The 15,621-nt window shown below is 37.0% G+C and overlaps 1 protein-coding gene across 1 annotated transcript in view; it reads left to right on the forward strand.

Moving 5' to 3' along the window:
• LOC149801921 (tetratricopeptide repeat protein 37-like) overlaps positions 1 to 15,621 on the forward strand; it is a 160,982-nt gene that overhangs the window by 121,801 nt on the left and 23,560 nt on the right. Inside the window, exons 32-35 of the mRNA XM_089956305.1 lie at positions 1,367 to 1,490; positions 5,904 to 6,078; positions 8,544 to 8,717; positions 8,993 to 9,104. Of these exons, the coding sequence (XP_089812431.1) occupies positions 1,367 to 1,490; positions 5,904 to 6,078; positions 8,544 to 8,717; positions 8,993 to 9,104 (585 nt within the window). The remainder of the gene's footprint in view (positions 1 to 1,366; positions 1,491 to 5,903; positions 6,079 to 8,543; positions 8,718 to 8,992; positions 9,105 to 15,621) is intronic.

The raw sequence follows: 15,621 nt of genomic DNA on the forward strand, positions 1-15,621 counted from the left end.
TGATATGGTAGACCTTGATTGTGCTGTTTGTATGTTGGGTGCATGTTATACTTGAGCAAATATAAGCACATTTTGACTATGGCAGATGGAAATTTATGCTGTTTAAATTGATGGAGCCTGTTTTGACAGTGACAGATTTGGGTGTATGCTGTTTAAATTGACCTGGGTTTATGACATTTAAATTTATGCATGTAATACATTAGTAAAATTATGATTATGTATTAGAGGTGTTCAGTATTACCAGTGTCTGGTTTACCACGGTAATTTTGCCAGATGTATGTACCATGGCAATTTTCACCATACTGGTCCTTCAGTAGTCAGTAAGGAATGTATGGAAATTCATGAAGAATTTTGTTACAACTTTAATGGTATTAACGCTATGTTTTCATTATTCAGTGTAAAATAGTTTTAATAAAATGTTTTATTGGTCACAAATTAATGGAGGATATTACAGATATTATTATGTTATGATCCTTTGATCACATGTTTGACACTTGTCACATATGCCAGCGTGGTGGCAAAATGGAATATTGTGAAACATATTCTGGCCAATTCCAATTTTCAGACAAATTTCAGACCAAAATACCCAACATGTCATGTTATTTACAAGTGTGTATGAATGTGTCAAGTATGTGTATTTATCTGCAAGACTGCAAATTATCCTATAATTTTAATTAATGCACCTGTTTTCTATCTGAACTTTGCATAATTTCTCAAGTCCACTAAATATGTTCTCATTTGTTGAGTACGTTTTATGTTTACTTGCCCTCACTGGTAAATATCTTGCCTGGGTATTGGCATCCCACTCAAAGTTTCCCAGCCTATTGTATCATTGGTGTACTTGAACATTGTAGACATTAGTATAAGCACTACCTATATTGTCAAGAGGCTCTCTTATATCAGCACAATGTCTTGCACAGTATCAGCTATAGCATAAGCTTAATCATCCCACATTAGTTACAGCTTTTATATTACAACGTATACAACAATTGACATGTATCAAATTCATCTAGTATAAGGTACTGGCTATTTAATTGGGGTGGGGTAAAGCAGAGAATATTTCAGCTCAAAAGAAAATGACAGCCCCCCCTCACCACACTTAAATGGCCAGTACCTTATACTTGATGAAAATTTCAGTTCATATTTTTCCAAATAATATCATGGAAAGAAATTGATGTTATATTTGCTCTAAGTCAGAGCAAGATGTATTTTCCCACTATTGACAGATGCCCCAGAACATTAAATTGTTGGAACATAATATAATTGTTGTATACAATGGTAGGTATTGTGGTACATTTTGAAATACTGAGATACCAAATTTTTCGTGGTACTCAGCTCTATTATGTTTGTTCTGTTATGCTTACAGTGTACATAAAGGCTGCAGACATGACTCAGAATGATGCTCAAAGGTCACATGTCTTGACTGCCATTGCCATGGTAAGATACAAGTCTGGAGATGTACTAGGAGCCAAGACAGTCTTATTTAATAGGTTTGTAAACAGGAAGAATTTTACAAAATATTTGAATACCATTTTTTGCCTGACATATATAGACCAAAGATCTGCCCTATGTAATTTGTTTTCCAGTGAGTGAAAACTAATGAGTTTTCCCCTTTATCACTAGATCTGAGGTAACATGGAGTTGCCATGCTCATTAATCCTGCTGTATCTTGATGTATCACTATAAAAACAATGATTCTGAACTTCCAAACCCTCAGACATTGTTGATATTTGCCCATTCTCAATTTCCTCTCCATTCATGACAAATCTATGAAAGTTATAGTCAGCACAGTTTCTAGTTTATTTGTACATTCCAAGCATAGAACCGGTTTTTAATGCAAATTGTATATAACAGCATGTTGAGACTGTAGAGAAGCTCTTGTTTATCCATTCCGTAATAAAGGAAGCTTGCAGGGAAGGTAACTGATGTAAAAAAAAATTATGATTCAAATAACAAAGTTTGGAACACTGAACTGTAAAAGAAAAAAGAACTAAAAAGAATAAACTGAAATAAGTTTTATACTTAAATTTGAGTCGGTTTTTTCCAGCAAAAATACAGAAGAATAAAGATGATAGTGACATAAAATAAAATAGAATAATGAAAAATCAAATGACAAACTGTGATTTACTACTGTAATAATTATAAATGCTTTTGTTTGGTATGGTTGGTGACTCTTTAACATATTATTGGAATATCTTGCAGAGGATATATGAACTTATTACCTTTTCCTAGTACACACCAAGGCAACTGACCCAGGCTGTGCTGGGCATGTATCAAACCTGGGACCCTTAGATTATGAACCTGATGCTCTATCTGCTGACCTACCATGAATTTTCTCTGGGCCATAAAACATCTATCAAGCTATATGAGCTCTTCTGTACTTAACGAGTAAATCCACTGCCTCCAGTACAGATACAGATAATTCACAGCCTCCTATACAGATACATGACCCAGGCATGATGCATTAGGAGTGAATCCACTGCCTCCAGTATGAATACATGACCCAGGCTGAATGCATTACACGTAAATCCACTGCCTTCTATACAGATACATGACCCTTGCATTATCCATTAGAAGTAAATCCACTGCCTCCAGTATGAATACATGACCCTGGCATGTCGCATTAGGAGTAAATCCACTACCGCCTATACAGACATATGACCCAGGCATGATGTATTGGAGTAAGTCTACTGCCTCCTAGACAGATACAAGACCCAGGCATAATGCATTAGGAGTAAATCCACTACCTCCTTTACAGATTTATGACCCAGGCATAATGCATTGGAGTAAATCTGCTGCCTCCTATACAGATACATGATCCAGGCATGATACATTTCGAGTAAATCCACCACCTCCTATATGGATACATGACCCAGGCATGATGCATTGGAGTAAATCCAATACCTCCTATACAGATACATGACCCAGGCATGATGCATTAGGAGTAACCACTACCTCCTGCCCCAGTCATGTGCAGTTTGCTCTAAGATGTTGAATAAACAATTTTTAAAGCTACACCCTGTGATGGAAATAAGCATATTAAATGAGGACACATGCTGTAATACCCACATGCCTGACCTGTTAGATACATAAGCCAGGCTTAATGCATTAGGAGTAAAAATTTTGCCACATAAATCTTGCCCTTCCACATGTTCACTACATCTTTTTTCTTATTTATCAGCAAAAGTGTGTAAAAGTGATCTGCTTGTCAAACCAGAAGTCAGATGAGAGTGGTCTCTTGGGTAGAAATATTGGAGCCAAATCCTGTCATTTGTCAGTTACTACTTTGACTCATGCCTTGTCTGTACACTCTTACAAGACCATGGTTGAAATAAGGTTTTTCCTTTGAATATGTTACCTGAACACATTAATATTAGGGAAGAAGTTCCATCATCTCTTGTGTCCTGCAGTCCTGAAAAGACTAAACTTTTATCTTAACCATTGATATAGCATATAGACAAAGGAAGAAACTCTTTCCTATTACCTCCCCTGACTGCTGGTGGGCGGCAGCGGTTGTTTGCTTAAAGCCATTGGTGGATACAGTAATCATTGTATCCTGTGCCTCATAAAATCCAAGAAATACAATGAGCATTTTCAGTTATCCATCAGCAAAGTATATTTGCTGGTTATTGCATATGTTAACACTTGTAAGTTGTTATTTTCCAAACTTTTGGTAACTTTTTTCATTCAGAAATAGATGAGGGCAATAAAATGTCAGAGATTAAAGCCTCATATTACATGCATGAGACATGCCTAGCTTGTACCAAGTGTTTTTTCAAATGTAACATGCAGTGTTTGTGCATCAGGATTGGAAGATGTCTGGGCCATATTACTGAGAAAGGGTCTTAAGAGCAGAGAGAGACTGAGTCTATCCCAAATATGTCATCACTTTCAAGTGCAGTGTGAGGAAGTCATGATGGTCGCATTACCATTGAAAGTGATAATGAACAGTGCTGATGGCAACCATTACATTGGGTCAGTTTGAAATAGAAGAACAAGTGACTGTGGAGTTTGCGGGACCTGCATATTTCAGAGGTATTGATGGATTTGCAGATGAGGTGGCTAGTGCAAGGAGTGATGATTCCATTGCTGGCTTTATTGAATTTATGACCTGCCATGCTTTGCATTTGACCAGTGAAGGCTAGGAACAAATGGGAGACTGTCCTCCCTTTATTAGATGTCCCCCATGGGCATAAGTCCCCCTGCATGCATGTGCTTGGCATCAGAGTCTCTTAAGTGTGGGCGCATGGAGTCTGTTGCAGACACTGACAGTTTGTTTTGCCATTACTCTTCCATTCCAAAAGCCAACAATTCCTCCAGCCTATCTAGCTTTTAGCCATACATACAGATTCATGACTGACCATGAATCCATCATTTCAGCAATCCATGCTCCATGCTGGCTAACTGCACAGTGGTATGTGAAGTCATGCATGGGATCTGGTTAGCCAATCTGTTTCATTGAATGGCTGCCCAGGCAGTGTTTCAGAAGGGCTTCAGATTCATTTATCCAGTCCCTTCCCATTCTGTCTTCTAGTACTTTCATGGACATGCTGTCTGATCGAGGGAAGGCTGGAAATTTGCTGAAGGAGATTTGGTCACTGCTGAACAAGCATTTCATGGAGAGAGATTGCAGACCAAACTCTTTTGGAGTTGTATTTGAGGCTGTTGTTAGTACACAAGGCCAGCTGGAAGCACAGGCCAGTTATAGACTGCATCCTGTTCAACAAGTACATAGCTGTTCCAAGGTTTAGAATGGACAAGACAGCCGGCATCTTGAAAGTTTAGGTTCAAAGAAACATACCACTTTGATCTACTCCCATCTGCTCTCAACATCGGTCCACAGATGTCCATGAAGGTTATCATATGTGTCATCACTTTCTGCTGCTTAACACCATCAGTTTGACAACAACCTCCAAAGTCACAGGACAAGTTCATCTCTGATAAGGGCAAAAACAATGTTCTTTTCCACTTGAGTCATTTTGGGCTCTTAGCAAATAGGGACAAGTCAGATCTCATTCCAACCCAGCATTTTGTACACCTTGGCGTGGAATTTTGTACCAGTCTCCAGCTCATTTGCCTCCCTTATGTATGCATGGCATGAATTATAGGGCTGTCAGGGTCAGTTTCCAACAGGGAGTGGTTTTCAATTTTCCCAACTCCTCATTCTACTCTATACAGTAGCAGACATGGCAGGAATTCTTCTGGAAAAATCCCAGTCAGAATCTGCATAGATGACAGTTTATACTGTTTGGGAAGCAACTTGCTACCCATCTTTGCCATGGTCAGTGACAAATAGGGACCAGAGGAGTTACTTTGTCATTTGAACCTTCTGTTCCTAAACTGATATTAACCAAACAGCAGGATGGATGGCAGAGATGACTTTCTCAAGCTTTTACCTCAGAGATCTTTTATCCCAAAAAGCTCAGTCAGACCTAGTGGGGCCTGTTGCCATAGTTTAGCAGGTTACTTTGCCAGGTTGTTTGGCAGTTTCCTAAGAAGGTGGATTCACGACTTTTCTGGATGGAGGGCAGATATGACTTTCTTAAGCATTTACCTCAGAGACCATACATTCCAAAATGCTCAGTTTGACCTGGTGGTGCCTATGGTTGCAGAACAACAGACTAACTTTCTAGGTTGTTTTGCCGCCACTTGAATTCCACTGTACTATTTGAATTTGTCTTTATACCTTTTACAAATGCAGTTTTTATGATACAAGCCATTTTACCTATGTTATTTTAACTTGAGCACAAAATCCATGAAAATTGGTTCCCACTGAATGAAAGTACATCCAGAGTAGTCATATTTGAAACTTAAAATAAGGCTGTATGCAGTATTTATTCAAGCTGTTATTAATAAGCAGTCCCTCGTGCTGTATTTACTTAGAGCCATGTTTCATATTTCAGCTCACAATTGTCCAGTCCCTCTATTTGGGGCATTGAGGCTTTGTGTGCTCTGGGAATTTTACACTCAGATGTAACCCTGGCAACAGCTGCTGCCCAGGAGCTCCTCAGTATTGGAGATTCAAAAGACCATCTCCTTAACTCAACAAGACTAATTGTTGCTCTCAAGATTTTGAAGGTAGGTTTTTGACAGGAAAATTTTCACGAGTATGATAGATTTTGGTTTACAAATTAGTTTTATCAACATTATTTGAAATCAGTATAAATATAAATTATTGTTAATATTTGAAATATATCTGATTCATGCAAAAAATTATTTTCATTTTTTCTTGCATTTGGGTGTTTTCAGCTTTAATTTGATGAACTAAATGTAGCAATATGTAACACTGAATTCTATGCAAAAAAGACGTACTGGATGGTTTTTATTGTTACTTCACAAATGAATGAACGTTTGAAGCATCTTTTATTATTACTTTCAGTTTCAAAATGGAAACATTATAAAAGTAACTGCAGATTTCAGTAATGAATATTGATCAGTTTATTTTAATCACAATACATTTTATGTATTTAATCAAACTCAATTTAAGTTTATATAACTTTAATAAATAAGAAATTAAACCCATTCTGGACAAATGTTTTTACATTGCTTTTATGAAGTTATTTTTTAAGAAGAAATTTGAAATCGAAAATGAGGAGCAGATAGTGTCAGCATAGAAATGTACAATCCTGATATTAAGATAAAGGTTCAATGATTTTTTTATAGCAAAAATGAAAATACGGTTTGAGATAGAAATAAGTAATATGAATCACTATGTGATTATAATTTATGTGATGATACATAGATAAACATTACTGATTTCCAAAGCATTTCTTTTCTTCTGGTGATTAACAATATGCAATTTCAGGTCATACTATCTGTAGGAAAAAAATGTATAAGTATCTATTGAGTTATAAAATATGATTAAGGTTCTAAGAATATGTATGAATCATTATCAAAAAATTGTGAAATATCATTGGTGAAAGGAACTCAGATTTTATCATTTAGATGAAAATATTTCTTTCTTCTTCTTTACAGAGATACTAAATGTCACATACTTAGTTGATACAGTTGAACATTTTATGCAGAATTATTACCATTTTATAAAATGTTTTCTTTAAAAAAAAATATGAATCATCTTGATTTTATTGTGAATCTACTGGTCACATCTTTTAGGATTGCATTTTTTTTCTTTAGCATTTATGTAGATCTGAAAGAACCAAGCTAATAGTAGAAAATTGCTTATAATATGCAGTATTATTTTTATTGAGATAAAATTAATAAAGAAATACAATAGAAATAGCTCCAGGTTCAAAAGTGATGGGATGCAGCGACTCAACTGAAAATGTTTTTTGTTTGACCCTAGCGATAGAGTACTTACCATCAGTATAACATGGGACTTGTTGAGCTAAAATCTCCACTGTCACTATGACTCAAGACTTGATGAACTGAAGTAACTTAGCTAGAACAATGAGTAAAATAGCTTGTAGTTGCATGGGAATTGTAAAAAGCATATAAAAATGAAATATTGTCAGTATGAATGAATTTAAAATATGTTTTGGTTAAGCATGATAAAGTCGAGGAGTTATAAAAAGTGGTAATAATGAGTGTTGACTCCCAAACTGATGTAAATGAGATGGTCTTACTTTGCTCTAATGCCCCAAAGCCCCTTGAACTACAGTGTCTTTACCTTGGCCTAATTCAGCAAAAATATTTCTTAGTTCTTGTTTAAGAATAAAATACTTGTGATATTTTGTGGACTCTACATATTACAATCAGTGTTCTTCTATGTTTATGCACAGTTAATTATCATGCTGAAATATTAACCTGTCCTTGAATTTCCTGATGAAATATCTGTATCAACCCTGTGTAATGCATGTGTCAGCTTAAAGAAATGTCTGAGTTCTTACAATTATTGTTTTTCAATTATTCATCTTTATAATGTGTGTATTTGCATGTGTGTCTGTGTCTGTGTGTGTGTGTGTGTGTGCATGAATACTTGCAGATATTATTTGCATTTTCTCTCCTTTTGCTTCTTACGTCACTTTGAATAGAAAAATGTGCTGTATATTAAAAGTTTAATATCATACTTTGTATGAAATATGATCAGTATTTTTTTGTATTGATATAAAAAATAGTTATTTATTTATCTGTATTTGTTTATTCATGTGCATAGAAAGAGCTTAATAATTTGAATGTGAACTGTTTGTTACTTATTTTATTATCTTGTTGTGAAAGTTGCCAGTGTTAGAGTGCATCATAAATAGCATTCACATCATGTATTATTTTTTTAATTTTGTAATTTGTAAATTGTTTGGGTTTATAGGTTTAATGTAACAGAAAGTCTTTCAAAGAACTTGTCATTCTGATTAAAAAAAAAGAGCTGCTGTCACTTAGTAATATATAGTCAGATTTTGTTTTTACCTTAGTTTATCTCACTATTGGTTTTACATAACTGAATAAACAGAAAGGTCAAAGTAAAGGTAGGTTACAGGAAAATATAAATATGGGAAAGGTGGGGCTTCTCAAAGTGTTTTAAGGAAATGATTTTGGGTGGGATAAATGAGACCTGACTGCACTCAATGAAATACGTCATTTCTTGTTAGGGTCAGCCTCTGGAAGGCAAGTGGTATATACAGAAGCTGCTGCATACTGATCCCTCTCGCTGCATCCTCTGGAGACTCCTGGCCGAGATCTTGGTCCACTTCTTCCCAGACTGTGCTGCTGCATCAGCATCCTGTGCTAGGTGTTCTATTACTTTGGACTGGAAAAATAGTCAGGTACATTTTATATAATTATACTCATTCTAATTAAAGGAGCTCTGACAAGAGTGTTCTTTTGTATAAAAAAAATTGTTTTAAAACAATTTCAGTACTTTGAATTCATTTTTCATTGTCAGTTTAAATTTTCAAGCTTTTAGAAAAATTATTGTTATTGTCCATGGATCATGAAGTGCTTGTTGTATCCTAGAATCATTGTTGAGTGTTGGGCCTTTAAAATCATAGCTTATAACAAGCTTGACAAGTTTTGTACAAAATTCTTTTGTGTATTGCAGGAATGTATAGAGCTACTGCCCACTGGTCAAATGAATGCTGGTCAACACAATCCAGTGGATAGGAATAATAATTATTTGTCTTCAGCCCAGAAGGCTTTACATCTGTATCCAGGTAACTACAGTTTATCTCATTTTATCCAATTTAACAGGGATGCCATTTTTCAGTCACCAAACATTTTAAATAGCCTGCATTTGGGTTAGGGAAGAAGATGATTAATTTTGGGGTCAAAAGGTCAAAGTTGCTGTGACCAAAAGAAGACCAGTTTCCACACATTAATAGATCATGGCCAAAACTTTTTACATGACTTGAATTTGTGGTAAGGTAGAAACCGGTTGATTTTAGTGGTTAAGGGCCAAGGTCACTTGCTGAAAATTGAAAATGAGTCATGCTGTAAAATTCAAGTTTTCAGCCATGTACCTTCATCAAGTTTATGGTGGTTTATACTTTGAATAAGAAAGAAGTATATTAATTATGTGTTCAAAAGATAACGGTGAAGGTCACTGTTAGTAAAATAAGAAAAATGCATTTCACAAACTTGAGTTCCAGACCATGTAAACTGACCAAGATTTGTGGAGGGCTTGCACTTAATGTATGGAAGACTATTGATTTTGAGCCCTAAAGATCAAAGATTAAGGTCTTTGTGACTCAGTTAAAAGTGAGTTTTACATAGTAACTTTTCTTGTGAATAAGAACTTGAACAAACTTTATGGATGAACTGTACTTAAGGTAGTTAAAATAAAGACATTGGATTTGTGAGTCTAAAAGCCCATGATCGCAGTCATGGAAAGTTCAGTGACAAATTAATGTCTTTTCTGCACAGGAAGTTTAGTTCAAGATTGATTACATTTACCAATGTTATAGGGTATTTGAGTCAACTAGACACAAGCATTGCCTGCTTAAAGAACTAGTATGCATGGATGGGTATGATTCATGGTACTTGTATTCTTAAATTAACTTTGTTATGACTCTCAGTACTAGGAAATATGAATGGATATGTACAATTTTAGTTTCGTCTTGCTCTCTTTTTGTTTTGATATTGAATTTCAAATGTCAAATTATGCTTGCCTTTTGCTCCATTAACAAAATGTGGCCAGACATTTTTTTTAATCCTTTTCAAGCTTTTGTCACCAAATAATCACACATTATCCCCAGAGTTATTGTGGATATTAAGACCTTTGCAACTTGTATGTTCCTATCAGGGTTACCTCCCTTTCTGCACTGATCATATTGTCATTATATAAAATCTTGTTTATTTAACATCAGTTTAGCAGTTGGTTCAATGATTTATCGTAATGATGAATTCTTCTTCAAATAAATTACACAGTCGTAGTATGTTAGGAGGACATCGACTACCTTGCATATTCAGGCTTCCCAGGTGTAAAAAGATGTTAACGACCTCTTTTGGCTTGTTTTAGCAATAAAAGTTCTAAAACATCATCTCCTTATCCAGACAGAAGTCAGACAAGATTGGACTCCTGCTGGATATTGCAATTTATGCCCAAATCCCTCTTTCATTAGTTACTACTTCTGTTGATGCCTAGGCATGGTTATGAGGCCTCACAAATAACAGTCATTCAGTTTGGAGCCTTTTCTCAAGTTTGAGCAATATTTAAGAGTTTGCCAATAACATGGAAGTATACTGGCACCATTTTAATTCTCTACTCCAGCACTGACACTGCATCTGGGCACTTGACCTTGTATTAGCTTAAATTAATGATCACTTATTAGCTTAGTTTCACTGTGCACTTAACCTGATTCTGGGTTGAATTTGCCTGAATACCATATATACTCACTTATAAGTTGAGCCCAACTGCAAACTGTATAGACCCATATCTGATGTTACATAATGCACTAGCAGATCTGGGTCTGTGCAGTTTGATATGAGTACTCAGATGAACAAACAACATAGACCCTGATCTGCAGGCACATTATGCTACAGTAGAGCAGGATCTTTGTTGTTTGCAGTATGTTTCAACTTATAAGCAAGTATATATGGCTTGACATTGTTTTGTTATCTTTAATTAAAGGTGAATGTAGGAACTGTGGGACATGTAAGCTGGCTAAAAATAATTATTCCACCTGTGATACTTGTATTGGGTGTCAGCAGGCAACACAATGAAATCTGTGTTTAATAGATAGTTGACACATGGGTGATCGTTTCTTCCAAACAAGCTGTCTCTGGCTAGCAAGAGAGTCAAAAAGCATTTATCTAACAAGGCAGATATTATCAGACTTGCTGCCAGTGCTACCTCCAGAGTGAACTCTTTATTTGAGAGTTATCTCAGATTGAGAAGTTGCCTGTCAAGAAAAAGATGCAACATTCTCTGCTAATGCTGTCCCCCATGTGACTACATTCGCATCATTGACCTATTTGCCACCACCCTTTTTCCAGTTATGCCAGCACTAAACAGATTACATGGCCAGTATTGACAAGGTACAATGGCCCACATGAACCAGTACTGGAAAATACATCGCCTCACATTCACCCTGGTAATGGATGCAATGATGTAATCCACAAAAGCTGATACAAGACCTCAGGAACAGACATCAATCATCTTTGTATATTATCTACTTCAACTCTAGCTCCATCCTGACTTAGCACCCAGTGTTACCAGTTCTGCATTCCTTACATAGTACCCACATTTAACATTTGTTCATGCCATTCCCAGTCCTGGATTGTCACAAATGCACATTAAACCCACACCTTATTTGGTGATAAAGTCTCTTATAATATAGAGCACAGCACCAAAGAAAGCAATGCAGACTATATCCAGTACTTGACCTGTGAAAGCAATGCAGACTGTATCTGGTACTTGACCAGTAAAGCAAGGCAGACTGTATCCAGTTCTAGACCTATAAAAGCAATGCAGACTAAATCCAGTACTTGGCCTTTGAAAGCAATGTAGACTATATCCAGTACTGGACCTATGAAAGCAATGCAGGCAATACCCAGTATTATACCTATGAAAACAATGCAGATTAGATCCAGTACTTGACCGTTGAAAGCAATGCAGGCAATACCCAGTATTATACCTATGAAAGCAATGCAGACTATATCTAGTATTTGACCTATAAAAGCAAGGCAGACTAACACTCTACTGTTCCATCATGAGTGCAGGTTCCACTGCAACCCAATGCTAGTTATGGTGATTTCCCTTTCTCTGAGACTTGGAATCCTTCTACAACTTTCAGTGGTGTTCAAAGCCAATGTCTGGAGTTAATGATCTCCCAACATAGACAAACTCTGCAGCCTCTTTTATTGTTACTAAGTACCTGTTTCCCCAGTGTACTCATCACTACCATTGCCGGAGGCTTCTTTCTTGGCTTCAACTCTGTTTGCATGTATCATCTTTTTTTACTCAGTGTTAATAAAAAAGTTTCTTCTTCTGTTTCCAATTTTCTGAACTCTTTCCTTCCTCATCAGTGGTCTCATTTATAATTCCTTCTTCATCAGTGGTCTCTTTTATAATTCCTTCATCCATTATCCTTTAAATCAAGAATGACCAGCCACCTTTTAAACAGTTGACACAAGTCAAGTCACTAACATCTTGTTCTGCTTCAGAAGGCAACTTCAAGATCCCAGTGTCAACAGGCCTTTCTTCTCACAATGGTGATACTTAACTAAAATCTAACACATACCACACATCAAAGTCTTTGCAGTTTATAGGTAATGCAGAAGCCACCATCAGAATGCAGTGGACCAGAAACCTTTACACAACATAAAACCACTGGTTTGCCTTATTATAACTATTGGCTGCATGCTGAAGCAGATCTCAGTGGCCATCTTTGGGCAAGCTTAGCATAGTCTGTATCCCACTGCTAATACTCTGCTGACTGACACACTTTGGGAATGAATATATCTTGCTGTTAAAAAGTGTCATGTCAAGGCAACTGTCAGTGCAGCTTTTTTCATCCCACCTCATATTCCATGACCACATAGATGAGGCAGTAAAGCAGCTGCCAAAAGGCAACCCAGAGACCTGCATTCATTTCCCAAGTGGGACCAAAGAAATAGGAAGGACCCCACTAAGACTTTCCCAATGGGAAACCCTTCTCCAAACCTTACTATTCAGCAAGTGTCATGTTTCCCAAAACAAGAGGCAGCACAACACAAGGAGATAAGGATATATTTTGGTCGTTCCACACCTTGCCACCCATCTTCCCATATTTTCTCTCAGGAAATGGGCAGTATTAGCATGGCATGCCTCCCATTTCCAACATCATGATGGGATGAAAACTTTTACAACCCACTAAAGACACCTGGCTTTACAACCCAAATTTACCCTTCTCAAAACAGACACTGGTACACCAGCTAAGGACAGAGACTATTAGTTTGACCATCAGTAACATCCATGAGCAACTCTCTGCACCTTCAGTTTGCATGTCTTCATATTCCAATCCATTTTACTGAAAATTCCTGTGACTTGTTCCCAGAGATCCCACTTCCAGGACCATGTCCACATCTCTGACATTTAACATTCAGGTTAACATCCTCCAAAACCAAAAAGTAAGTAACTTTTTTTACAAAGACATGAAATTCATTGTTCCTCATGTTTCTTCATGGATTGCTTTTCAACAGATCTGATTTTATGTAGTATCAGCTTGTCGTTGTTCTGGATATGCTGTTCACAAGGGTTTCCAACAGAGTTCTCCTCCCTTAGGATTGTACACTGATGATGACCCTCTTCATATCTTCTGCCCTCTTGGAGACTTTAATATAGTCTGGGAACACCTCACAGGACTTCAGATCTTCCCACCTTAGGCTGCCTACTCGACTCCACAGTTGATAATTCTCTTTACTTAATTGGTGACCTAATCTTTCTCATCTAATCCAAATGATACAAGTTTTAGATTATGTGCAGCTCCAGCAAACATCAGGTCTTATTAAGGCTTTCTCATGCATTTTTTTCAGCACTAACCACTCTCCCAGTGGTCAGGGTTTAGTCAGATCACACACACACACACACACACACACACACACTTAAAGCCACAGTAAATGCCTTGATTATGATCTGGAAAGATATTCTGATTCTTTCCGATACCTCTATCGTCATTTACATTTAAAGGCAATGGGGAACATGGTCATGAGATTTCTTGATTGTTGCTTGGGATTTTCATAAATTAATGCTTATTTAATCCACCACATTTCTGTCAGGCTTTATGTCCTAGCAGACTCAGTGGCCTGTTAGAATCAAGCTCATCATACAGGATGGTCCATTTATGCATCAAATCTGCACTCCATTCTGGGATTGCATGTACAACTTTTCCATTCCAACTCAAAATGCAGAACACATACACTTGGTTCAAAGCAAACAAGCCCTCAAAAAGAAACATTTCTATGAGAAATGGTGGACATAATTGCTTGTGTGAGGAGGTACACCACATTCAAAATATCTGAGGGCAGTGTTCTGCCATTGGGGCAAAGACATATCTTGCTCATTAAAGCCTCTCTATTTTAAAGCTTTGTAAATTCCCTGTTTAGCTTTTTGATGAGATAAATTAGCCCAGAGTCCTATTATTTCTGACACATTTCTTTATCATATTAGGCAGGACATATCCTAGAACCACGCATCTCTGACCTTCTAGCCAGTTTCAACTTGTCTCAACCAAAAGGCTTGGCCCATGGTTCCAAATGGAACCTAACATGGGTTTTTGAAGCTCTTAAACAAGATGTCCTTCAGTCCATAGTCTTAAGCCGCACTGGCTCATCTTTTATATCAAGCTTGCATCCTGAATGACATAGCCTTGAAAGGCAGAATCAATGAAATGCATGCCTTATAAGTCAGCCTGAACTGTGTACAGTTCTGCCATGATGGTTTGGTTCACTCATAAAGACTCATAATGCCCCATGTTTCACTGATGAGAACAAGCTCCAGCTCATGGGAAATCAGTCTTTCATTTTCCAGCTTCTGTCTTTATTGAGCCCTTTTTCCCAGGATATCTTCAGGACCCCAGTAAAGTACTGGAGTGGTACACAAAATGTACTCAGCCAATCAGAAGAGATGATTTAGCTTCTTATTGCTACACTGTGCAATCTTTTTTATCCTGGATACATTGGAATAACCATGCATCCTACAAGAAATTAAACCAAGACCACATGAATTTCTTACACATCTTGGCTCCTGAGTTTTGGACATTTGCCACCAGTATAGAATTCAAGAGAAACCATTACCTGACATTATTCATGACATGGGTTGGAAGTCTGATAAAATATTTGCCACTTTCTGAGAGGCCATTCATCCGAAAGTGCTCAATTAGACCTGGTGGGACCTATACCAGCATCACTACAGGCTACATTACAGGGTCATGCTTAGCTTCACAATGATGTAAGTAACTCTGCTTTACTTGATTTTTAGGAGCAGAACATTTTTCTTTGTCCCTTTCTTGATCTGTGCTAACTCTGGCCCTTATCTTGCAGAACACTTGAGGCAGCTTCACATATCTTAGATAACCAGAGCCAGGGCTAACTCTTGTGTAAGGTGATTTAAGTCCCTTCATTTGGTACATGTTCTTCGAACATGTTGTGATTATGCAGTGTATTGTAAAGAGAAACCAACATTTGTTTTTAGCAAAATATGTTTGTTTACTAATGCTTGTGTGATCATAACCTGGGAACTTCCTTGCCAGC

Source organism: Sinohyriopsis cumingii, chromosome 4 (assembly GCF_028554795.1).
Source record: "Sinohyriopsis cumingii isolate HCF-2022 chromosome 4, ASM2855479v2, whole genome shotgun sequence".
Classification (NCBI taxonomy): domain Eukaryota; kingdom Metazoa; phylum Mollusca; class Bivalvia; order Unionida; family Unionidae; genus Sinohyriopsis; species Sinohyriopsis cumingii.